Raw genomic sequence first — 26,991 nt, forward strand, 5'->3', positions numbered from 1 at the left:
TTAAATGTCAATCATGGCCCATCCCCAGGGATAAGGATATGGGTATATCTCATCCAAGTCACATAGCTGTCACATAATGGGGGAGTGGAGTTGAGGTTGGTGAAACATTGCCAATGTACAATATTAAAACAGATGGTAGAGTCTAGAATAATGAACCAAATGTATTGAAATTTTTCAAGATATTTGCCTGATTTACATTTTCCCCTTCCATCTTCATTTTTTTCAACTAAAAATCTAGAAGGGAAGGAATCATTTGTTCTTCATTTATCCAGCACCTATGTTAGGTGCTCCGTATTTATTGTGAGAATAAATTCACTACAGACTTATTAGAAATGACATGTTAGAACGTTAAAGTAACTAATTATTTATGTAATATGAACTATGAAAAAATGGAACTGTGCAGGATTATGAAGTAATAATGACAAAAACATTTAGAGATTATTAGATTTGAATAGAATTGAAAATAATTTTGGGGTCAGAATCGTAAGTCTCATCAAGGAAACTGGAAATAAGAGAAAGGATTTTTTTTAAGTGGCTCTTCAAATTCTAATATGTCCAGGGTGTCAGGGATTCAACAAAACATCAAAAATGTTTCACAAAGCAGAAGAAAGATAAATACAAAGTGATGGATAATATAACTTATTTTGACATTATATGTGGGGACAATTAGATTAAATGTGACCACTAAATTTGTAGTTTTGTAATGCAATAAAGTACAGTGTCAATATACCTCAAGCTGAAGGTAATGATTGAACTTTTTTTTTATCTGAAACATAAATCGAGTAATCTTTCTTAGTGATAGTTACCAGAGGAAAAGAACATGTAATAATTTTGTATGACCTCTTATTTTCCATTTTCCATGTTTTATTATCTAGATTCCTTCTAGAATCAATCCTCGTAGATTCTTGAAGAGTTGAACAAATACCTTTTTTTTTTTTTTGAGACAGAGTCTCACTCTGTTGCTAGAGTGAGTGCCGTGGCGTCAGCCTAGCTCACAGCAACCTCAAACTCCTGAGCTCAAGCGATCCTCCTGTCTCAGCCTCCTGAGTAGCTGGGACTACAGGCATGCGCCACCATGCCCGGCTAATTTTTTCTATATATATTTTTAGCTGTCCATATAATTTCTTTCTATTTTTTTAGTAGAGGTGGGGTCTCGCTCTTGCTCAGGCTGGTCTCGAACTCCTGAGCTCAAACGATCCGCCCACCTCGGCCTCCCAGAGTGCTAGGATTACAGGCGTGAGCCACCGCGCCCGGCCAAATACCTGTTTTGAAACTCAGAAAACATCTTAAATATATGAAACCTTTTTTAAAAAATAAGATTGTAAATAATCTATTGGTAAATACTTCTGTTAAAATGGTTATTTTTCAGACTGAAACATTATCTCTATATTTCTTGACCTTCTAGTACAAAATATTCAGTTTTATGAAATCAAGTCAAACCCGTTCTGGGTAATGTGGTGTTATATGTGATAGATTCTGTTTAGGGTGGAGAGGTTAGGTTGCAATGATTTTAAATCAAGGCTCCACCTCAGGAACCTAGTATGTTAGGTAGGAGATTAGGAAGTCCACAGCTTGCCAAGAACTTCAGCTATTCCATAAGCAATTAGATTACTTATGCCGACTCTTGCGTACTAAACAGGTTATCCAAGTCTTAAACTTGATGTTTCTGCACAGTATTTGAATCACCCTTTCCATGGACATAATCGTTCATTTGTACCCTTAAATGTCATTTTCTATGAATAGGTCAGTATGCCAAAAACCACTGCAGAGTTTCCTGTAGCCACACACCTTGCCTTGATTTTCTGTATCTTTCTAGTATCGAAAAATAGAGGTTAAAAAAAAAGTGTATGTAAAAAAGTAAAAGACATACATACAATGGTATAATTTTAGCGAAGCAGATCTAAATTTTGTCTGAAAAAATCAACAATGTGTAATAGGCATCATATGAAAGCTGTACCTAAGAATATTATGACAATTGATACGTTTTCCTCATAAAGAGACTGATTTTGCCAGACTACATAGTCACCGGTTAATATTCTCATAGCACATTAAATATTCTTTTATTTAATAATGACTATTTCTACCATCTGGTTGCTTACTACTCAAGAACCCAAATGCGCTTTAATCACGGGATATGTTTCAAAAGTCAAACTTCCTCCTTCAAAAGAACACTGTCATCTACTTTCCTTTCTCCAAAATCTAGGGGGAAAAAAAATAAAACATCAACTTCTCATTTCCAACCTCCAACAAAAGAGTCTGAATTTTCTAAAGAAGTAACACAAACGGGTAAAGCTGCAATTTCTCTCTTTCTCTCTCACGCGCGCGCAAAAGAAACATATGAAGATTTTAGTGACAGTGTTCTGAGTTTCACTGAAACATTTTAAAAATGCTGCTTGGGATGTCACAGAGGCTCAAGCAGGAAGTGCAACCCAGAGGGCAGGATTTCCTGTTGGACTTCTAAGTCACTCACCCTATCAGGGCGCTGGCGTCCTCGCGTCCCTCGCACGAAAGCCCAGCCTGTGCCCTGTGCCCGCGTCCGCGCTCCTCCCCGGTCTACTCAGCTCCGCTACAGTCGTCCCCGAGTTGGGCGAAAACACGCAGCCGCCCAGCGGCCGCATACACGAGCCCGAGAAGGGTCGCCGGGCCTGCCTGGTCACGTCCCCGAGTCTAAGCGCCAGCAGCCAGAGCCTCAGTTCTGTGACTTGTCAGCTCCGCTGTGGGAGCCCAAGGGGGTCAGTCACAGGCCGGAGTGTCCGAGTGGACTAGATGAGCCCACTCGTCCCCCACCCCCCGGCCACTCGAGCTGCGCCTCGTCCCGTGTCCCCCATGGGCGGGGGGAGCAACCTGCCTCGCTCGGGGCCAGCTTTCCTCAGAGGGCAAAGACGGGTCAGGGCGGGCGCTACTTCGCGTTGGGAGACTCTGCGGGTCCGTTTCGTGGGCATTAGGCACAGAGCGGCCCGAGCGTAGACCTCGCCAGGCCGGCTGGGGTACCCGGCGGGAGCCCCCGGAAGCACCCCCTGCCCTCCTCCCGCTCCCCAACCCTGGTCCCACAACCCCCCTCGAGCCCCTCCCCTCCATCTCGCCCCGCCCCCTCGCTCTGGCCCCGCCCCTCGCCCCCGCAGTGCCCTGCGCACGGACTCCTGCGGGCCAGACTTGGGGAAAGCGCCCGGCTCCCCGCAGGGGCGGGGCGCCGGCTCGGCCCAACCACTGTCCGCGGTGTGGGGGGGACGACATCATGTCCCGACGCGCGCGCTGACACATTTTGCAGGTTTCTTCAGCAGCCCGAAGGTCCCCTCTGCCCACTGCTCCTTCCACGACACTGAAACACTGAAAGCCCCGACCTCTCCCTTCGGCTTGGTCTCCTCCGATCCCCACCCCCCTCCAGCCCCGAGTGGTGCGTCCCGGGTCGCAGGTCACGCGGATGTGGGGGCGCGGCCTGCGAGGGGCCCAGGTGATCCCTCTAGAGGCATTTTCGGGCGCCCGTCGGAGAGGCGTCGGCACTGGAGCGATGATGGGCTGCAGTCGCCTCCCTTTGGTCCTCCTGGCTGCGGCCGTCGCCTGTGCAGTGGCGCAACACGCGCCGCCGGTGAGTGAGCTTGAGGCAGGCGCGGAGTGGGGCGTGCAGGTGCGGGCGCAGGTGTAGGCGCGGAGTGGGGCGTGCAGCTGCGGGCGCAGGTGCAGGCGCGGAGTGGGGAGTGCAGCTGCGGGCGCAGGTGTGGCGGGGCGGGCGGAGCGGCGTCCTTCCGGGGGTCTGTGGTTTCGTGCCCGGGGCTGTGGGTGCACAGCGGGCTGTTGAACCCCGTCCCCGGTTGATTCGATACTAGGAACTAGAACACCTTTTAGGGAAATCCTAATCTCTGCAGAATGGCTGGGTGTGATTCGCACATCCTCACATTTGAGTGATTGTACTTGAACTTTACCAGGGTTTTGCATTTTGAAACGTTCACATAAAACGTCGGTTTGTGTGTATTACTCAATCAAGCGACAGACTGCTTGATGACCAGGTGCTCTCTCCTGAAGAAGTTCCAGCACAGGATCCTGCAGGGCCCTGGGAAAGGCGAGTGGTCCCCAGCCGGGGCGCGGGAAGCAGCCTCGAGCAGGCCCGGCAGCGTGACCCCGGTGGCCTCTGGTCCCGAGTCATGGGAACGCCTGTCCCGTGGCTCTTTCCCACTAGCGAGTCACAGGGCTACAGACTGGGTAAATTGCAAGAGACAGTGAGGGACCAGCGTGACTCCTTATTTTACAGAAGAGGAAGTAGACCTAGAGGGAGAAAATCTATCGCCAGAGGACACAGTATTGTGTATCGAAGCTTACCTAAACTTAAGCCTCTTGACGCCCAGTGCTCTTTCATAATTAATGTCGTTAAAAGCAATAAGAGTGCATATGTCTTTGTCAACAGTTGGATAAACAGGAACCCGGTGCGTCTGACCTGAGGCTAGATGACAGTGGTATTGAACAGCTTAGGTAGAATACTGAAAGTGGGAGCAGGATGTGCATTCTCCTCTTTTATTGTTTGATTCCTGTAAGGAGAAATGCTTTAAGAATAAAGTCATGATGGGATATTATTCAGCCATTAAAACCCGATATAATGTTTAGCAGATAAAAGCAGAATAGTATGTACAGTGATCTCACTAATAGAAAAGTACACAGTATATACATGTATACAGGATTGAAAGGCTATAAGGAAAAATAGAATCACTTGGCTTTAGTATGGGTAGGGAATTAAGTTGCATGAGAGTAGTTGTTATTATGGGAATTTTTAAAGAAGTCAATACTTTGATACTGTTATTGCCCATCATTGAAAACTGGGTTTTGTATTCTTCGAGGAAAGGCGGGGAACCTACACCTTGAGCAACTGTGGGTTAGGAAAAAACTTATTACAGAAATTAGGCTGTAGTTGTGTGAGTTGGGGGTAGGTCAGGAATCGTGGGTTTGCTTTAGATAGAATGCTTCTATAAAGTGGGGCAATTCTAATTGGGTAAAGAAGTAACAGTCATTCATTTAGCAAGAGGAGGGAGTGTTTGGTATTTTGTGAGTTGCACAATGCCCTTGTTTTTTTGTCTGTGCTTAGATAAAATCGTGAGGTGGCATTGTTTTATCTCATTGTATCATGTCTCAAAATAACCTTATCTGAGGTAGGTGTACCCTGAGATTGTTTATGTCCAAGGGGAGAACACATATAACCTGGCCGTGAGTGTCAGACCAGCTTGTAATAATATTGAGGTCTAGCTACCAACATCAGAGTAGTTTCAGATGTCAGGGGCTTGTATTTTTTTCCTCCTCAATACTTTTCCTAGCAAAAGTATTTTAATAGCTATTTTCAGAACATGAAGAATCATCATACTTCTCAAAGAATTTAATAGTTGTTATCTAGACTCTAGAATAGCTGTTGTCAAAAATCTAATGTCAGTTTGGGAAGCTGTTTTCATAGATCTTCAGTGAAATATCAAAATTAGGGCATAAAACTAAAATTACTAATTTAGAATGTTAGCCTTTATTCTGATTTTATGGACTCCCAATTTTTGTTGTTATTAAAATGCTATTTTAAAAAATAAAATAGCGGCAGAGGTAGATATGATGTGTGTGGGGTTTGTTTGGTTTTAATAACTCCACTTGGCAGAATAAAAATTTGGATCCTCATGTGCTAAAGCCTCATTGATTTTTTTTACTGGGCTGGAAAATCCTGGACCCGCCAGCCAAAAGGCCCTTTGGAATCTCAAAAAAGTCTAGTGATTTCATTCTGACCAGAATAAGCAGTTTTTCAATTTGACTCATTATATGATAAGCTATTTGTAGCCTCATGGTAACAAAAGATATTTCAGAACTACTTTTGATAAATATGAATGACGAGGACTGGCTTAAAATTACAAAAATCATTTGATTTGGAACATCTTGTTTTTGAGGCTTTTCACAATGTGCATATTTTAAGGCCCTCCTGAGTTATTCCTCATTATTTGATTTATTAAATAACCTATTAAGAGATGGTGGTGATGTGAGTAGCACAGGAAAAGTCTGGAGAGGGCGACCCAGATGACATCACCCAGGGTTCTGTAGACTCTGTTCAGAATTTTGAGATTTATCCTAAAAACAATGGGAGGCCCCTGGATGGTTTTCAACAAGATAACATTTTTGCTTTTAAAAGATCAGTCTGGAGGTAGCAGAGTTGCACAGCAGAAGTGTGCTGGGTTGGAGGGGAGAGAGAGTGGACATGTGTCTAGTCTAGAGGAGAAAACAAGGTGCATTGAAAGACAGTGTCACCAGTGGTGAGGGAGAGAAGTAGATGGTTCTGGAAAACATCGGGAGGCAGAATGAGCAGAAGGAAGTGAGGTGTCAGCATGCCCCGAATGTTTCTGATGTGCTCAGCTGGGTGAATGGTGGCATCACTGCCAGGGAACACGGGGAGGGAAAAGCTCAGGGCTGAAGAGTGGGATCATTTTCTTTTTGGTTATGTTGGATTCCGGGTAACAGAGAGATACCCAGTCCGCCCTTGGGACTGGAGCTCAGAAGAGAGATTGTGGGAGTCGTAGGCATAAATGATACTATCTGAAGCCATTGGAGCAGATGAACTCAGGTGGAAAGAGGACAGAGAAAGAGAAGCAAAGAAGAGAACTAGGCGAAGGCTAAGTAACTTACATGTGTATGTCAGGCGGAGAAGAAACTGGCAAAGTTAAAGCAGCAGCCAAAACAGGAGAGTAAGTGTGACAGGCAGCTCAGGGAAGAGAGTGGGACAGGTGAGCTATGGTGACTACTATTGAGATGTCAAGGATCCATCAACCAGAGGTCGTTGGTCATCTTAGTCAGAGCAATGCTGGGGGCGCAGTGGGCTGAGCAGTGATCAGGAGGAAAGAAACTAGAGTGGGAGAGATGACTGTTCTCAGTTACAAATCTGAGCAGCTTCCTGAGATGTGTGAAAATGAAACATAATGCTCAGTAATTAATTGCTAAAGCAAACTTATTTTTATGCATCAGTGTCTCATACAAGTAATAACATTGTCGACGTTAGCTATTGAATCAGCTTTTTAGCAGTGATTTTCACAGAGTTTCCAAAAATCTCATAAACCCCATCTGGCCTAGCCAGTTTCATTGTTCGGTGTTTGCTTTTCCCCAGCACGCCAAAGCAGGGAACACACAGGTGTGATGTGTTTACTTAGTCAACGGATACTGCCTACTGTGTGCCTGACTCTGTTCCCGGTGCTAAGAATGGGCCAGTCAAGTAGGTAGACAGGGTCCCTCTCCTCATGGAGGGTTTATTCACATTCCCTTTACCTAAATATCAGTAGTTTCATCGGGTGCCATCCCATAGGGTCCCATCCCTCTGGTCCTGGTTACTCAAGAGGCTGAGATGGGAGGATCACTTGAGCCCAGGAGTTGAAGTCCAGCTTGGGCAACATAGCAAGACACTGTCTCTTAAAAAAAGGAAAAAATTAAAAAAAAAAAAAAAAATAGAGTGCCATCCCATCCAAAGCCCAGAAGAAAAATGAAAACATTTAACTGCTCATCTGATTTGTTACATACGTTAAAATACGCCTTTTCTTATTCAGTGTGTGTCTGCTAAGTTTTAGAGAACACTTTAGGAAACAAATCTTAGTTAGAAAATAGTTGTTGAGGAATTAAAGAATTGAATTAAAAACTGTTTTAGAGTTTTTCAACTTTTCTGATGAGTATGAAAACTGGTGTGAGCTATATAATTTTAAATTATCTTTCATTGTCTTTTTTCGAATATTTGAATACTAAGAGGTTCTTTCAGAACTTTTTTACATATTACTAGAGGCGTACAGTTCATTGAGGTTCTTATTAATTCTGTAGGACTCAAATATTTTAAGGAGGTGGACGAGTTATGTCATTTCTGTTAGGCATGGAGCATTCACTGAGTACTTAATGAATAATTTTCACTTTATATGTTGTTTTCCCAAGTAGGTTATGTTCAGTAGGTCTGTAGTTTTTCTTAATGAGTGGGTAAGACATAAACACTGATTAATTTCAAAGAGATCTAAGTTCCTACCAAATACCTTGAAAAATTAGAGAATTCGCTGACCCAGGAAACCTTTTAAAAACATTTTCCAGAGAGTTTCACATGTATTGAAACATCAGATTTTCATCACATCCACCTTTAGGAAGCAGGGGGGGTGGGGAGAGAGAGAATATTGCTTCTAAGTTTGATTTTTTTTCTCCCCTCTGATAGAGTAGCACAGTATACCAAGCCCGTTACAGAGTGTCTCTACCTGTCTTACGTTTATAATCTTTATCTATCATTTATTTAAATTTTTACCAATCTTAATAAAGTTGTCTATTATGAAAACCATGTATAGTTAAATTTAGGGATAGTAAGAAACTTTAACATTAAGTTCATTGTAATCTTGTTTTAGGGCTGTATGCAGATTTTGAAACTGTGCGTCCCTTGTAGAATTCTTATGTGAGGGTGAGGATATAGCTCTCCATGCTACCCCCAAAGCTAACTTTTTGAGTAAATGACTCTGGTGATGATGTCTTCTAAACACCTGAAATACTGTGGTCTCATGGCTGCTAGCTTTCTTACTTTCTTTCACATTTACCTTTTTTCTTGCAGACAGATCTATGCAGATTTCCTGTCTGTTTACTGCAGCTGCGATTACCATTGTTATCAACCTCAGACTCCCGCGTGTACTGTTGCTAGGTTGCTCTTTAGCTCTTACCTCTGGGGCAGGTCAGATTCTCTCCTAATACTTGACAGAGCATTTTCAACTTCTCTCACAGTTGTCTGGTAAGAAATGTGCCCATAACTTGTTTTTTATTTTGGCTTTAGAACCCAGGGCATGCAAATACAATTATGAGGGAGGGATAAAAAGTCATTGCATTTCACTTACTTGCTGAGTTGATTCTGGTGATCATAGGAAGCCCCAAACTGGATGCAGAATATTCCATGCTAGGAATTAAGTTGAGGCATTGGTTTTACTGTTCGCGCTGTGGGAAGCTGTGTGATGGAGCAGTGGAAGCCACGGACTCTGCTTCTTTCGCCAGCAGTGTGACCTTCCGCATGTCACTGATGGAGCTGGGCCTCTTGTCCAGGGCACGACAATAAAATTAAGCACTCAGATTAAGTACACATCACAATATTCCCAACTCATGGGAAAGTAATGGTCAGAAAAACAAGAAAATTTAAAGCAGAGTAGCTCATGAAAGCAGATTTTTTTTTTTTTTTAACAAATTTTAGGAAGTAAAATGAGGTTGCAACCAAAGCAAGTCTGCAGGTAGCTCATTTGTTAGCAAAGGTCCAAAAGCCATTTACCAATGGAGCATTAACTAAATTGTATTTGATTGTAGCAGCAGAAGAAATGTGTGCAGAGAAAATGAAATTGTTCATGTGTCTTTAAGTGAGAACAGTCGTTCCAGACTTTGGAAGCATCATAAATATCAATTAAAGAACACGGCAGGGAATTTGGAGTGGTTTTCCTTGGCTCTTGAAGTTACTAATACCGATCAGTTGTTGATATGAGATAGTCAGTGCTGAGTTTGAAGTAGCTGAAGAATTAGCCTCTGTGAATAGTCTATGTAAAACAGCTACAGGCAAAGATGTTTTCAGAGAAGTTGAGAAAACAGTAATTCAGTATAACCTGAAGTGGAATCTGCTAAGATATCTAAATATCTGTGAGCAGAAGAAGGCTGAGTTGAGCAAATCCACAAAACTTGTGAAAATGCAAGGTGTTTAAAGCTTATGGTTATTAATTATATTATTTAGTTTCAGATACTTTGTGGAAAATATTTGAATCTAACATGTGTTATTGGACCTGCATTGTAAACCTTGAGCTTCATTCTTGTGGCCATAACCATCATCATTTCTGTGAATATTTGTCAGAAATAGAAGCTGAACATCCTGAATCTCCTATTTTAGAGCAGTTATAAAGCTTAGTAGCAGTAAAGTTTTACACAGTTTTTGAGCTCAGAGCTGAGACCAAACTTTTTCTGAACAAGAACTGCCCTCAGCCACTGTTGTTGAGCCTAAAGGCTTTGGAAATTAGCTTTTGCTACAGACTTGTATTATTTCTTAATGAATTCGACCCCAGATTACAAGGCAAAACCTCACTTATATGAGAAACTTACTCAGTGGTAAGGTCATTTTGACAATGTTTGAATCACAGATGTCAACCTACTTTATATACTCTCCCATGCTATCAAAAGTTAAAAAAATTTTGCAGCAGGTAAGTTTTCTGAGCTCAAACTACAGTTCCAGTAGTTTTCTTCCATACTTCCTCTTACTGTGGATTTGTACTTTTTAAAGACAATTATTTTAGTTTTACAGTACTGGGCCTCCAAAGGAAAGGAGATAAATATACTTGCCATGTTGAACTAGTACCAAAAGAATCATAAATCTGTGCGGACCTTTTGATCATTTTATGTTAGGAGAAAATTGTTTTGCCACTAAGCTTGAGCAACTCTCCCTGAAATAGTCTCTCTTACTCATTGTCTGAGGCAGTGACCTCAGTGTTGGGGGCTCTGCCCTCACTCACCTCAAAGAGCACAGAATCTATTATTGAAGAGAGACACAAACAAATAATTATAATGCAATGTTATAAATATGGTAATGAGGTTGTGTACAAATGCTGTGGGTGTATAGAGGAAGGGATGCGTGTTTTCATATGGGAGATACATGAAGACTTCATAAAAAAGAAAATATTTGAACTGGATCTTGGAAGTTAGAACAAAAGTTCCCCAGGTAGAGAAGGGGCATTCTAGCAAGAGGAAACAGCACATGCACGGACATGAAAGGGTAAGAGATCAGGAAGTGCTTGCAGGTAGCTATATGTATGAGGGGGAGTGTCAGGAGATGAGGCTGGGATGGTAAGTTACGGAGAGATTGAGAAGGGCCCTGTGCAGTGTGCCCTGAAAATCTGGTTTGGGAGGCAAATCCCAGGACAGGGTGCAATAGAGTTGGGTCATCCATTCAGGTAGTATCACATCCTATCAAGTCATTTACTTCTAGTGGTAAATCAACCCATCTAACATATTTTCCATCTCCTTTCTTAATATTTCTTCGTTACTCAATATATTTACAATATAAGAGCGAAATTACAACACCTGGCACTTGTGTAAGTTGAATTGAGACTGAAAATGCACTTAATGGTTTGGGAAGTTGAAAATTTTCTTGCAAGGAAAAGACTTAAGAGGCACTGAAATAGTCTAAAAGGGCAAAATCATACTTGATTTTGTCTTCACAGATTGTAACTACTCTTGAAAGTTATGTATTCAGTTAGCAAACACCTATTTTCTGAAACTTTTAGTTTTCTTTGTTTTTTAGTGGACAGAAGACTGCAGAAAATCAACCTATCCTCCTTCTGGACCAACGTGAGTACACATCAGAGGATCAAAACTCACTTTGACCTTTGTGGAGATTTTTTCCTATGTGATGAGCTCTCCTAAAATAATGATAATGACTAAAAATTTAAGTCATGTCTTCCATCCTGAGACAAAGATTTTTTTCCTTGGGTTTGTGTATAATGCATTTGGCTAAGATCTTAGACAAATATGCAAATACTCCATAATTAAAATGTCCATTTCTAGCCTATCAGAGACATAGGAAAAAAAGGGATTTTCATTCTCTACTAAATTCTATCTACTGTTAAGCATTTTTCTCATCTTTGAAAATGCAAACCTGTGTTTGAGCTGACCTGTGATTATCTGTGGTGCCTGAATATAAACCACCAAATTATATTGGAACAAGAAATCATGAGACTTCATATGTGAAACATTCTAGAAATAAACCTTGACATGTGATAAAGCTACTCAGGATAAGATGGGATTAGAACACATAAGAGAAGGGTCAATATCTTGTTTTAATGTGCTTAGCATTAATATTTTTAGTGTAGATTTTGGTCTTTCCAAATCTTTAGTGGTTAAATGAGCCTATGAGAAAGACATAGTAATAATTTACAGGCCCAGAGGGTACAGGACAGGGGAAAGAAGAAAAAGGTGTAGGGAATAGTGACGTTTTTTCCTGCTCTTCCATCTCACTGAAAGTAGTCTGCTGAGGGTAGGGGAAAATAGAGCAAACTTTAAAGAATAACATCAAGATGACATTTGCAGTTTTTATAGCATTCCAGATTAATTGTACTACTCATCTAAATTATGTATTCTAAACAGCCTCTGCCCCAGATAGCGTGAAACTATAATAAACTAAATTCTTTCGACTTACTCACCTTTATGTAGAGAGAGGCAAATGTCTACCAGGAAGTAACGTAGAGATAACCAGTTTCAATGCGATTCTAAAGCCAGTGCACGTTCCAGCTCTTTCTTTAGTGGTCCGCTCTCTGAAGGTCTTCCTTGCTGTCATCGCTGGCATCATACTGGCCATCAGTGCCTTGCTGATTGCATCTTGGTTGATCTCACTGCCCCAATTCATTGAACATTTAAGGAGTATTTTCCATATTGAAGGACTTTTTTCTACTTCCTTTTTTGTGTGCTTTACCTGTGTCTGTGAATTGATTGGCCTGCAAACCATAAACCATCCCTGATTTGGCCTTTAACTGGTTGCACGTTGCTACATGCATGTGTGTGTCTAGGTATGTGCATGTGTACATGCATGTATACACACTTACATGCACCTAAACAAACACACATTTACACAAATACATAAAGTACATGTTTCTTTCCTTGCCTTGGTATTTCTGCAGGATGTCTTTCTACCCCGCTGGCCTTGAGAACTTGATTTTTTCCTTAAAAGTACTTTGCGTGAGTATAGCAGGACACCCAAAAATCCCCAGCTTTGCTCTGATTCTTCTTGTCTTGCAACTATAAAGGGATCTTGAGATCTGGGAGAGAAGTGTGGTTTCATGTACCTTTGCATCACAAATAGTCTTCCTGTACCCGTGAGGTCATCCTTTTTAATCAAGAGTATAGATTTTGGCTGCATGCATGGGCAGCTGTGAAGGAAGAAAAAGATGCTTGTTTATCCTGCACGACCAGTCAAATCAATGCTGGAGATCCAGAAACTGATAGTCAGATCACCCCTGTATCCATCGGAATCCCATTAAGCATTTCTTTCCCACTGCTCACTGGGTGCGTGGCATCTGCTCTCTTATTTGTGTATGTGCATGTTGTGTCACTCGGTCTAGTTTCCAGGCCACCTGGGGAGCCATGTGGGATATGATTGGTGTTATGATAACCTGGACATAGCAAATGCTAAGTCTCAAGAATGATTCAATGATATTTATTGTTTGTATGAAACTAGGAAAATCCTATGGTAACTACTATTGATTGAATACCATTGCTGGTATTTTTTGCATATTTTGTGTAATCCTCGCTGCTCTCCTAAGGTAGACACTCTTTTATTTCTGTAGGAGATTGAAGTGCAGAGGTTAAATACTAAAATACTTTAGAAGACTGTTTAATGAGACAAAATGTAGGATTATGGCTAAGCTTTAGTCATTAAAATAATTTTGTTAATTAGATTAAAGTTCTCTCAAAAAATTCTCATTAGTGGAGGTTTTATTATCGAGAGGTTTCTGGGGTCTCATCAACCTCACTTCATTATAATCCTTTACTGTAGTGAGTGAATTTTCTCCCCATTCCTCTGAAATCCTTGAGCCTGTCCAAGGCTCTGGACTGAATCAGGAATTTATGGCAGATGTAGGGGCATGGTTTGGGATTGGCTGGATATGATAGGGGAGGAGCAGCTGATTAGAGTTCATAAGTCAAACACACATCTTGGGACCCACTGATTTATGGAAACCCAAATAGATGTAGCACCTGCCCCATAATAGGGGGAATAGTAATTACTTTGTTGAATTGTGGGACAAAATTTTAGATGTGACATTAAGGTCAGTCAGAAATGGAATGAATTTGTTGTAATGAAAATCTTTTTTCTAGGATTTAAGTATTGTAGTATTTCATGTAGATATCAGCTCCTAAGGAAATGGGGAACTTGAAAGTGCATTGAGAAAAAAATAAAATTTCACTGTGATACTGTTTAAATGTATGTTTCCCAAATTAAGAGTGCTTTTCTTTTCTATCTAAATTGCAACACGATTGGCTGCTGGTTAATAGCTTCATAAAACCTCATACATATACCAGGGCTCCAAGCGCAGCAGCAATATTTAGAGAACCAAGTAATTATTCATTACAGAAGAAGTACAAATAGAAACACAGCTCATGACTTTGAGGAAATAACCCAGCCCCGCTATAGACATAAGTCTAGATAACATTTTAATTTAGGAGACTGATAACACTGTAGCACACCCAGAGTGCACTCTGTGCTTTTCTAGAGCAGATCAGTGGATCAAAGGATGGCTATTTTTAGGCATAGATTTACGCTGATGTTATGGCACACCCTTAAAAGTTATTTCAGTTTAGTAATAAGTGCCAGAAAATAATGTTCCTGTAGCAACAGAAATAGTTGTAGGGTTCGTCCACCAGAAATGTGGTCCAGCTCCATTGATGAGGCCCTGGACACCGCTGTATCCTCACAGTAGAAGTTGCTGTGTGTAAGTTAAAGAGTAGGGAGTTGGGGAGTGTATGTAATAGAATAGTGCTTAGGCTTGGACTTAATACAGAAGAATGAGAAGAGAGAAAGTGTATAGTAGGGAAGATTAGGATGGCTGAGACAATCGTGAAGGTTCTTGAAGCCAATCATGGGAAGCTAATACATGTTGCCACTCTATGCTTTAAAAGGTGACCTTACTGAAGCCAGCACTACAGACAATGATGTGGCGATAATTTGGTTAGATAGAGAGATTTCTGAGACCGGGAAACCAATTGGAGAAACGTCCAGAGCCTAGACTAACTCTGCAAATATCTAGGAGAGGGGAGAAAAGGCAGGTGTTTTCCATCAGTGACAATCAGGTTATAGCTCTTGAGCCACTGCTGGTTTCCTTACATATAACCAGGTCACACCAGCCCTTCCTAATGTGTACTTCGAGGCCAAGGTGTCGGGGACGAGTTATGACTGTATGTGCAACACAGGGCAGAAGCACTGGGTACAAAATGAACTTTCTCTGCAAATTTTGCTTTGAGTAACCAACTTCTACACTTATTAAGAATATGTCTCTCATGTACCCTTATAGATGTAACTAACTAACCCCCTCAAAAAACCGCTTCCCACATTTCAAGATAATGCACCTCTCCTTACAGCTACAGGGGCCCAGTTCCGTGGTACACCATAAATCTTGATTTACCACCCTACAAAAGATGGCACCAGTTGATGGCTGACAAGGCACCACAGGTATGCTGTGATGCTTACATCTCTTATTTCTGACTTTACTGAATATAATTGTATTTTTAAAAGAATACTTCATGAAGTTATCCATAAAGTAGTTTAAAAGTGTGCTTTTGATACCTTTCTGCCACGTAAGAATAAATGATAGTAGAAGATACTTCTCTCAAAGGTCATAGAAAAAAAATAGTAGAGGAAAAGATGTCATTCCTCTGTAGCTTTTTGTCCTTTTTTGCAACTTTGCCTTTGTTTCTTTCCTTTTGTATCATCTTCATCTAAATAATTAAGAATCAAATGTCATTTTAAAGATAAAATTGGACTCATTGTATTAACATATTAATTAAAAATATTTTCAAATAGCACTCTATATTTTAGTTACATATGGGCAAGTCAAAAGGACTGTATATTTTTATTGTAGCAATCTTGATGTTAAATCTCAGGACTTTAAAGTGTCTTCTATTAAGTGATCTATTTATTTATTTTTCAGCTAAAGGTTTTAATGAATTCCATGAAGAACATGGTAAATGCATTTGTGCCAAGTGGAAAAGTTATGCAGATAGTGGATCAAAAGTTGGTAAGAAATATTATTTTCCACAATAAATTATGAGCACACACAAATATACATATAAACATAGAATGCAGAAAATGCTCTGGTATTTACTTAAAGACACTATTCAACAACTTCTTCTCAAGAACTTGGACAAATTTGCATTTATTCTGAATCACTGCCAAAACTTCAGAGGTACTTACATTCTGGGGATTTATGGGATGACAGCGTGGCAAATTTTGGAGTTAAGTGATCTTTCATGTTTTTTAAAAGTATGGACTATTTTACAGAGCAGTGGGCAAATGGACAGATTTCATCTGGGAGTATGGCATTTCCTACCCTTTATATATACTGAGGATTGTACGTTCACTATTGAAAACTTGGTTTTTTTCCTTAAGTATTTTGCGTGAATATATCAGGACAACCAGAGATTTTTCTAGATGTGACCAAATGACTTACTCAGCCGAGCCCTGTATTCTGTGGAGCTCTGACCCTTGAAACTCACTTGGGTTGAGTTTTTCTTATGGCTGTGCAATCGCCAAACCATTCTGTTTTCTTCCTGGTCATGCAGGAAGACTTTGTTTCTGAGCCCCTTTTTTATTTCCGTGGAACCAACGGGACACTTAGGACCTGGTTGCTAGAACCCGTGAGGTTCTCTAGGGAACATCCTCCCTCTAACACTTGTACCTGCCAAGCATCACACCTGGTGTCCCTCATGTTTATGCTCTTAGAGCCGTGGATTAAGGCTGTCCTTGATGTTCATACTTGCCAGACTTCCCCAAAATAAAAAGTGTTGGCAGAAGCAAAAGAGGAAGAGGACCCCACATACTGCACATGCCCTGGTTTCCCCTCTACTCTGAGTGGCAGTTGGGAGGGCAGCACCGCAAAATGTTTAGGTGCCTTGGAATCAGACAACCTTGGGTTTTAAGGCTGGATCAGTTACGTACTAGCTTTGTGTCCTTGGGCAAGTTTCTTAACCGATGAAACTTCAGTTTTCTCATCAGGGAGAATAGTATTTACTAAGAGTATATATTTCATATTTCATATGGTAGTTGTAAGGATTCAGTGACATACAGCACAGTGCCTAGATGTAATGGGTTTAATACATGTTCATTAAGTCACACTTGTTTGTTAAGTTGGCTGGAACATTCCACTTGTGCAATGCTTTGAATTGCTAGGGGAAAAAATAATATGCTTAGTTAAGTCATATTACATATAATTACCAAGTTGGTGAAAAATGGGACTTGCAAATTTTAAGCCCATTATCTCAGCAAAAGGCTGTGAACTTAAAATTGTGATCTAGATGTTAGTGAGTAGTTGTCGTTGAGAATAAAATTATGATATCCACCATTGAATTTGCTCAATGTCTGTTGTTTGCTAACAGAATGCAATTAATGCATCTTATCCCAAGATCAGCCTTTAACCATAACAAACAGTTTTGTGAAGGAATAAAATAGTGCAGGTTTGTTGCTGTGAGTGTGGGAAGGAAATAGTGATAAGGATATATGCCAATGGCTAGAGGGTGAATTTGAGCGAAGATAAGGAGTGCTTGTTATGATGATGTTCTTGTGTTGGGGGTCACGTCAGGTCATCCAGGTGGAATTATTATAGTCCTACCCTCTCTGGAGAATGGGGAAATACAAGGCTGGAAAAAACAGTCTAAGAATCATAGGTCTCTGTATAGGGACCCGATATTGAGTATTACATAGAAAATCTTTTAGAAATATATGATGTAAAAATAACCCTATAATCCCAGCACTTTGGGAGACCGAGGCAGTAGGATCACTTGAGGCCAGGAGTTGGAGACCAGCCTGAGCAATAGAGACCCTTTCTTTATTAAAAAAAAAAAATAAAGAAAGAAAAATTAGCCAGGTGTGGTGGCTATCACCTATTGTGATAGCAACATGTGGAACAAATTTTATGGCAAAAACCAGATCTCAAACCATGCTTCTAGGTTGAATGATTGTTAATTTATCTGTTTTTCAGCCTGGTCTACTTGGCAACCTTCCTGGCCCCTTTGAAGAGGAATTGAAGGGAATTGCAGCTGTTACTGATATACCTTTAGGTAAAGTTCACTTTGCAGCTTTTAAAAAATTTAGTAAAACACTTTAAAATATTTCTATTGAGGTATGATATCCATAAAGTATAGTGATCTTAAGTATACAGCTCATTGAAGTTTTAAAAATGCATCTGGGCACGTAACCACAGCTCAGATCAAGACATAGAAAAGTCCAGCACTCCAGAGTGCCCCCTCCTGCCCCCTCACAGATGATACTGCCTCCTCAAGTAACCACTATTCTGACTTTACCATAAATTAGTTTTGAACTTTTTATAAATAGAACTGGAATATGAACTGTTGTGTGTGGTTTCTTGTACTTATCATTATAGGTAGTATGCTACTGTATAAATAGGGTGTCTGGGTTGCTTTCAGATTGTGGATATGAAGAAGAAAGCAGTTAAAAACATTCTAGTACATGTCTTTTGATGGGCACATACACTCATTTCTCTTGGATGTATATCTAGGAAGTGAACTATTGGATTATAGGGTAGCTGTATGTATAGCCTTGTAGATTCTGCCAACAGTTTTCCAAAGTGATTCTATCAGTTGACAATCAGCATAATATGAGAGTTTTAGTTTTCTCCATTTGATACGTCTTCACTGGATAGTATTTGAGCCATTTTTTGAGTGTCATAGTATCCCATTTTAGTTTTAATTTGCATTTCCTTGATGACTAATGAAATTGAACAGTTTATTGACCTTTTCTTTTTGGGGGTTTCTTTTGGGGAAAGGTAAATTCCTGATTAAGGTCTTTGCCCATTTTCTATTAGTTTGATGGAATTCTTTATATATTCTGGATATAAGTTCTTTGCCAAATAATATGTATTCCAAGTATCTTCTCCCAGTCTATGACTTGCATTTTTATTCTCTTACTGGTGTCTTTTGATGAATAATTCTTAATTTTAGTGAAGTCTAATTTATCAGTCTTCTCTTTTACGAGCAGTATTTTTTGTGTACATTTAAGAAATCTTTGCCTATCCCAAAGCCATGAAAATATTCTTGTATATTTTCTTCTAGATGTTTTATGTTTACTTTTTATATTTACTATGATCTATCTTGAATTAATTTTTGTATATGGTATGAGTTAGGGGTCAGGTTTTTCCTCATATGGTATATCCAATTGATTAAACACCATTTATTTAAAAGACTATCTTTCCCTCAGTAAATTAAGTGGTGTCTCTGATATAAATCAGGTGACTATATACATGGTTCTGTTTAGGGACTTTCTATTTTCTTATCTATTTGTCTTTCCTTATATCAGTACCATCCTACCTTAATAATAAATCTTTTATAGTCTTAAAAGTAGGTAGTGTAATTCTACTAACTTTGTTTTTCTTCAAAATTGTCTTGGCTATTCTAGGCCTTTTGTATTCCTGTGTACATTTTAAAATCAGCCTGTCAGCTTGGACCAAAGAGCCTACTGATACTTTGAGATTGTAATACTGAGTTTTCTGATCCATGAATACTATAAATCTCAACATTTATTTAGGTTGTTATTTCTCTGGTAGTATTTTTTATTTTTAGGGAGAAGGTCTTATATATCATTCATTAAAATTATCCTTAGGTATGGATGTTCTTGGAAGTTATTTTTTTAAATTTCACTTTCCAATTTATGGTATTAATGAAAAAGATTTTCCCCACCACCCCAAAAGTTTTATTTTTGAGCTAGCAAAGCAGCAGTCATTATTTTAAGTAGCCAGTACTTAATCATCAGTTTTATAAGAAAGATGATTGAAAATTTGTGAAAATCAGTAGTATTTATCAACAAAAGTGGCTATTTTTTGTTTGTTTTGCTTCTATAAAAAAGGATTTAAAAAGATAGTTGATGTACTGGAAATATATATTTGCAGCCTTTATAAGAAGCAAGTCTAATTCCTTTATTATGTAAAAAACTCTAGCAAGTAATTAAACATCTCAAGAGAAGAATGGATTAAGATTAACAGATGATTTATATGGTAATGGTATAAATTATAAAAATTATTATAAATTTATAATAAAATTTCACCAAAATAGAAATTAAATGGAAATACACTAAACACTGGAGTGGGGGGTGAAAAAAAACATAAGCTTAACATACTATTATAACATTAAATGAGACAAAGTGTGCTGTATGTATACTTTTGAATTAAATGCTAAATGGTATTACACAGTTTTGGAAAAATATTCAAAATACAAAATATTCTACAGTGGATTTTCTTGGCAATTCTGCATTAATTTTATTACTAGTTCTTAAATCACCTTTCTCAGATGTATTAAATTATCATATTTGAGCTCCCCAAAGAAAATTTAGAGTGGAACATATTGATAAAAAATGTAGACATCATGTTGTAGAATGATTCCAACTTGCCTGTATGTTCAGCTCGCCCAGTAGCTGCCTCTTTGATGACTTGTTTTATCTCGAGTCTAGAGAGAGGACAGGCTGGTGAAGGATGCGCCACCCTGCCAGCTTTGTAGGCACACCCCGACTGGCCAAAGCACACGCTCATACAGTGAAAATAGTTACACTTCTTAAAACAAATTTTTCTTACACTGTCATGGTTCTGTACATTAACAAAAATTTTTTGTTTCTTTTCTCATAGGCGAGATTATTTCATTCAATATTTTTTATGAATTTTTTACCATGTGTACTTCAATAATAACAGAAGATAAAGAAGGTAAATAAATGTGTGCCATGGGAGGGTGGGCAGAGCAAAGCACCATGTAAAAGAAAAATTTTCTAAATAAATGGAATTAGAACTTTTAAAATGCAGGTTTGCTAGGTAAATTCTGTGTATGTTGCAAACAGCTTAATATACCTTGGTAAATTTTTATAAGTACATTGAAAACTATCCTTATTTTAAGACCACTAGAATACCTATTAAAGTTTAATTCAGGCTTGCAAAAAACCCAGAATAAGTGTTTCAGGCCTAGAAACGTTTTTACCTTCCTTATAGTCTGCTTATAGCTGTCTGCATGATTGGATAGAAATCCTCACAGGAGGGACTACGTTATCTTCACATATGTAACGACATATTTGCTTTTCTTGAGGCCCAGAACAAACATTCTCCCGTCTTTTCCCAGCCAAGGGACCCTGTGTATAATGGCCTCACTTTCCCATGTTTTTTTTCCTGGCTGGTCCCCAGAGGACAAGGCACAGGATGTCTTACTCCGACTCACCCTGGTTTTCGACCTAATACTCTGGGTAGAAAGTCTGCCTACAACTAACCCTTGAGGTGTCCAGCTGTAGGTGACAATGCCTGAAGGGAAACATTTGGTAAGTCACATTAGTTGAGGCTAAGATATCTTTGTCTGATAGAACCATGTGATAATGGACAAAGAATCACCATTGATCCTTTTCCTATATTCTGACCTTACCTGGAACCCCGTGCTCTCAGATTTTGTGGGGGCGTCTCGCAGATGTCACAGTGACAACAGTTTGATCTTGTTAAAGATTAGGGTCTCAGGATGCTTCTTAATTCCTACTGTTAGGTGAAACAGTTATAAATATAAATTAACCAAAATTAAGTGTCCCATCTTTGATTTAGAATTAGTTGTATTATCTTAACTACCACTGTGGGTCTCTTCTGCTTACTTTCAAATAGGTCATCTGCTACATGGGAGAAACATGGATTTTGGAGTATTTCTTGGGTAAGTAAAGAACACATTATGTATCACTCTATAAGAAGAGTAGATTATATCACATTGATGAAAAGTAAGTCCCAAGTCACGCCTAAAATATGACCATAACTGAAGATAAATGGATTCCTAAATGTTAAGACAAGATGGGCACACTTTCACTTAGTTACTTGGGGCTTTTATCTGAGTTGTACCTAGTGAAAAGAAATCTGGAGGATGCCTGAAGGCCACACATGCATGTCTGCATTCTATTTTATTTGTCATCTTGACCTTTTGGAAAAAATAAGAACTTTGTAATTAGAGACCTAAATTTGAATCTGGGGCTCACTTTTTATAGGCTGTGTGACATTGGCAGAGTTACTTAACTTCTCTGAGCCTGAGTTTTATCATCTATAAAATAGGGGATGAAGCGATCCATATTGTAAAGGTTGTTGTTAGGATGGATCATGGCGATTAGGTAGATCAAGCACATAGTGTCATGCCTGGCTTTCATCACTGTATTCATCACTATTAACATCAATGTTCTTAAGTGTCACCGAAATATGTCTTTTGTAGGTGGAACACAAATAATAATACCTGGGTCATAACTGAGGAATTAAAACCTTTAACAGTGAATTTGGACTTCCAAAGAAACAATAAAACTGTCTTCAAGGCTTCAAGCTTTGCAGGCTATGTGGGCATGTTAACAGGATTCAAACCGGTAAGGAACCATTTGTCGTGTAATTTTAAAGGTAGCTTTGTGTCCTGCTTTTAGTATGTGTAAAGAAAGGGTGGAGTCTAAGAAAATGAGGACCTAAAAAGAATATGGAGCCGCAGTTCATCCCTTTGTACTTCTTGTCCCTTTCCTAGGTTTAAGGTTGCATGGTAGAGAAGAGTAGAAAGGAAATGAAGGTTTCTGAGCCTGTTCTGGGATAAGGAGAATGTGGCCAGGTGTCAGAGGGATCAAAGTCTGGGTCTGCTGCTCGCTTAGGCAGGTCGGCGGTAATTCTCTGCTCCTTAGTTTCCTGTCCGAAAGGTGTGGCCAATAACATCCCACCTACTTATCTCACACACTAGATGTGCAGATGCTTTAAACTTTTTTAAAAAGCCTTGTTAATACATGGTTTTGATTTATCTTTGCATTTCCTGTTACCCAACCCTTTATATACCACTATAAAGTACAGTGATAGGACCTTAAAGAGGAAGGTTGGAGTTTCTGACTTCATTGCTTTGTCTTTTTCTCAGGGACTGTTTAGTCTGACACTAAATGAACGCTTCAGTATAAATGGGGGTTATCTGGGTGAGTAGAGTGTTCTCCAGTGAACTGGGGGTTTCACAACTGTTTTACTAGGAGGACTGGACTATGCCTTCTGGTTAAGTAGTCTAACCTTTTCCAGATCCTGACACTGTGTTTGATCTCTTCCAGGTGTCCTAGAATGGATTATGGGAAAGAAAGATGCCATGTGGATAGGGTTTATCACTAGATCAGTTCTGGAAAATAGTACTAGGTAAAGTGGTTGGTTGCTTTATCAAATATTTGTTGTAAATTATTCATATGAAAATATAAAAATATTTGCCAAGCTTCAGCTTAACATCCATTGAGGAACTATGCAGAATGTCTTAGATGAACCTTGACACTCATATGAATTATTCATGTTTTCTCTGTCCATGTTGTGTGTTTTTATAGTGAGGATATGAATTATTAAAAAGTACTAGGGATATTGACACTATGAAGGGCACCTATGGAATGTTTTTGGTGTACAAAAATAATCACCCATACACAAGAGAAAAATTGTACAATAAAATCTTCATCTAAGTGGTAATACATATTATTCTAGAAGTTATATTATTCTGCTCTGGTACAGAAGAAATCTTACAATAGCAAAACTGCCTTTCCTTCAGCCTGCACTGAATCCAAATAACTTAGAATAAATGGGTATCAATCCTATCTTTAGTACCTTCCAGGGAATAAGATTTAATTAGTAGTCTTCTTTGATAATCCATCTCAATTTTTAATAGCCCCAATTTTCAAGGTTTACTGAGTCCTATGTTCTGCAATTAATATTATTTCCCTTTTTTCTATTGTTGAGTGAAAGGCGTGGACAATAAGGGTGGAAGATGATATCTTGGGGCCATTTTATTTCTTCTTCGGTTTTGAGGGACCTTCTACAATTCCCTCTTCCCATCTCAGTATTTTACCTCACAGGAATCAGGGATTTTTCCTCCTAGAGCCATCGCTTACCATCCTTTTTTAAAAAACATATTCCTTAGATACTTGGTTTCCTTTAGTTTCCACAGAGCTAAACATTTCCATTATAAGTCAACTAAAAGTTTTTTTAAATGTTTCTATGTAGTTATGAAGAAGCCAAGAATATATTGACCAAGACCAAGATACTGGCCCCAGCATACTTTATCCTGGGAGGCAACCAGTCTGGGGAAGGTTGTGTGATTACACGAGACAGGAAAGAATCTTTGGATGTATATGAGTAAGTACATTTGGTAAAGCAAAATAAGTAGAAACTAAAGCATAAACTCATATATGCACAAGTTTAAGGCATGTAGCCTAAGAGGGAATCTCTCTTTTTGTATCTAGACTGGATCCTAAGCAGGGTCGATGGTATGTGGTAGAAACAAATTATGACCGTTGGAAAAACCCCTTCTTCCTTGACAATCGAAGGACACCTGCAAAGACGTGTCTAAACCGCATAACCCCAGAGGTACATTTACAATGTCATATATAGAAAGAAAGTGTCACCATTAAAGATTACCTCAGTTCTGCCATTTTTCTTTGGCCTTCAGAGAATTTATAAACCTCATATTTATTCAGTATCTCTAGACAATCTCCACTGAGTTTTTGTTTTGTTTTTTTTAACTTAAAAAGAGCAAAATTTTGCAGTACTTTCCCTTTCTTATTCTAATGATGGATACTGCTCTGTGAAGCTGAATAACAAACAGGCAAGAATTTAGAATAACAAACAAGAAAGAATTTAGGAGGAAGCTAGAGAAAGAAAAGTAATACAGTAAAACTGTTACTTGTTTCTAACAATGACCCCAAGGGAAATTCTTTTAGGGAAATTGGGGGGAGGTTGATTGAAGAATGTCTTGGTTTATCATGACCCACTCGCGTGGATAAGGCTGCTGACTTCTGTATTTAATTTACTGAACAAAACTATTTTTGTGTTTTAGAATATCTCATTTGCAACCCTGTATGATGTCCTGTCAACAAAACCTGTCCTCAACAAGGTATTTTAAAACATATCTATTATATATTTTGGTCTTTTAGAGAAAGAATTTGGTCCTATGTTTTATCTTTCCCTATTATATCAGTTTGAGCACAGAACTTATGTTTTTCTAAAACATAAGGCTGATTTTTAAAAAATATTTTTGTGTGGCTAAAACCCTAACTTTTGCAATGCAACAAAGAAGCTGATCACCGTGGCTTGATGTCCAGATTGTTCAGAGTATTGTTTACAGCTTTACTTACGTGGCACTTGAATTAAGCCTAGCATTTTATTCTTGACTTCTTCTGTCAGAAACCTCATGCTGTACTCACACCTAAAAGTTCACAAAACAAAAGTTTGAAATCCATTTTCACAGGAGCTCTGTGTCTTGTTCAATTAGGGTTTCCCTTAAACTTTATTATATCCTTTTATCTTTTCTTCATACTATAGATAAAAAAATGCAAAACATTTTCTGATCATCCCATTTGCCAATAGTCATGCCTCGAATGTTCTGGATGTGCTCCCCTGATTATCCATTCCACTTGTTCCTTCCCTTCTGGGTCCTTTTCCCTAAGCTCTCCCTCAGATAAACATGCCTCTAGTGCCCCCCTTGAGAACAAAGTCCTACTGTCCTTTAGCATCCAGATCATCCTGGCTTCCGCAGAAAGCCTGCCTTCAGCTCCTGGACCCTGCCCTCCCTCTCACTCTGCCCACATCGTCTGTGTGTGAGCTCACAATCCGGTGACTCTCAGTCTGTGTGACCTCCATGTGAGTTTGCGTGTGTGCTTTGTAATCAGTGTGCCTGCAGTTTCCCTCACTATATTAGAAATATTTTAAGGATAAGGATAAGCAAAGCTAAACTGTTTATGCTCCATGGTATTAATACACCATTAGGCTTTGCATGACTGTCAGTTACACACTGAGGAGGGTTAAGTTAGTCCTAAAGCACTGGTGGTGCAGCAGTGTGCTGCCCAGGAATAAGCTCCTGTGAAGAACTGGGGTTCTCTCCTGAGATTATTTATATTCATGACCTGGAACAATGGTTCTATTGAAGTTGGTTGCTTTAATTAATAATAATATGTAACACTTATTTAATATCCTATATTAATATAATATACATTAATATAAATATATTAACTATATAATACATTACATATAGCACTGTTTAATATCAAGTAGTTAATTTAATAAAGCCAATTCTGTAAGTCAGAACATCTTGGAATTGAAAACATCCTTAAAGTAAAAATAATTTCCTTTCAGCTGACTGTATTCACAACGTTGATAGATGTTGCCAAAGGTCAATATGAAGCTTACCTGCGGGACTGCCCGGACCCTTGCATAGGTTGGTGAGCACACGCCTGGCCTACAGAGTCACCCTCTGAGACACGAAGGCACCACCGCAGATGTGGCTGACCAGTGCAGCTGTCGGATCTGCCAAAGACTCGGACTCAGGACAGGTTCTCTGTGTCTTGAGCTTGTCCTCCGTACATTTAGTTTACAGACTGTTTTTGCCGTAACGGATCATTTTTCTTATTTACAGATAACTCTTAAAGTGAAGTAAAACAATCATCTAGAATTTTCTGAGTTTCATTTCACTTTGACATTTAGGGACAGGAATGGCCAATTAAACCATGTGGGATCCGCCTCCATTGTAATACATCAAGATTCTCTGTGGGTATTTAATCCAGTATGTGTGTGTGAATACTGTAAAAGCAAATAGTCCACGCTATTCAGTTTTTCATTTTTATCTCATATTTGTATGTTTTTCTATATAGCAATCTTTTCCTCTGGTTCTAACTACTACTAAAATTAATATACCATTGTTGTCTTTGCTGTTAATGACAATATAATTTCACATGTGATCAGGGGGATGAGACAGACATTCAGCTGTGTACTTCTTTTAATGGGCAATAAATGGTCCTTTGACTCTATAAATAGTACTTTTTGGGGTTCATGAAGTGAGCAGTATGCAAGGTGGTCTTTTATGCAAAGAAATGAAGTGTTCCTTTTTTCATAATTTCTCTACCTCCCAGTAACCCCAGGAAGTTGCTAACTTCAAAAACTGCATTCCCAGGTTCTGTGAGTTAGTAAATAAATATGTCAAAGACTTGTGCAAAACAGGTGAACTCATTTATTTTAACTTAAGTATCATTCATTTAATAAACAGGTTTTCAGTTTATACTTCTGATCAACATGTATTTTTTTTAAAAACTTTTCGTGTAATTATTAAAAATGTTTTTCAGAAATCAAATCTACTTATGAAAAGTGCCAATAGAACTTTTTAACCTTTCTAACTTTCACAATTAACTGTGAAATGTACGCCATTTGTACAAGACTGTGTTCACTTCATTTTGTATAATCTCAGTTGTAATCATGACACTCAATAAAC

The 26,991-nt window shown here is 39.0% G+C and overlaps 1 protein-coding gene across 2 annotated transcripts; it reads left to right on the top strand.

The window, feature by feature from the left end:
- The first annotated feature begins 3,233 nt into the window (after positions 1-3,233).
- ASAH1 (N-acylsphingosine amidohydrolase 1) lies at positions 3,234-26,991 on the top strand. Of its 2 annotated transcripts, XM_069484895.1 has the most exons (15): positions 3,234-3,625; positions 3,702-3,713; positions 11,273-11,319; positions 15,100-15,190; positions 15,669-15,755; positions 17,715-17,793; positions 20,367-20,441; positions 21,369-21,414; positions 21,958-22,102; positions 22,627-22,681; positions 22,808-22,889; positions 23,736-23,867; positions 23,975-24,098; positions 24,568-24,624; positions 25,863-26,991. In XM_069484895.1, exons 1-15 carry the CDS (start codon positions 3,422-3,424, stop codon positions 25,950-25,952), a joined length of 1,326 nt encoding a protein of 441 aa, XP_069340996.1. In that variant the 5' UTR covers positions 3,234-3,421; the 3' UTR covers positions 25,953-26,991. The 2 variants fall into 2 exon arrangements, with proteins under 2 accessions (XP_069340996.1, XP_069340997.1); XM_069484896.1 differs by lacking the exon at positions 3,702-3,713 and having other exon boundaries at positions 3,234-3,586.

This window comes from Eulemur rufifrons, chromosome 12 (assembly GCF_041146395.1).
Source record: "Eulemur rufifrons isolate Redbay chromosome 12, OSU_ERuf_1, whole genome shotgun sequence".
Lineage (NCBI taxonomy): Eukaryota > Metazoa > Chordata > Mammalia > Primates > Lemuridae > Eulemur > Eulemur rufifrons.

Excerpts from the sequence above, each read along its gene's own strand:
- ASAH1 (XM_069484895.1), top strand. The coding sequence starts at position 3,422 with ATGTGGGGGCGCGGCCTGCGAGGGGCCCAGGTGATCCCTCTAGAGGCA. Across the intron at positions 11,320-15,099 it reads TATCCTCCTTCTGGACCAAC|CTACAGGGGCCCAGTTCCGT; the intron begins GTGAGTACACAT and ends CTCTCCTTACAG. Across the intron at positions 20,442-21,368 it reads AATAACAGAAGATAAAGAAG|GTCATCTGCTACATGGGAGA; the intron begins GTAAATAAATGT and ends ACTTTCAAATAG.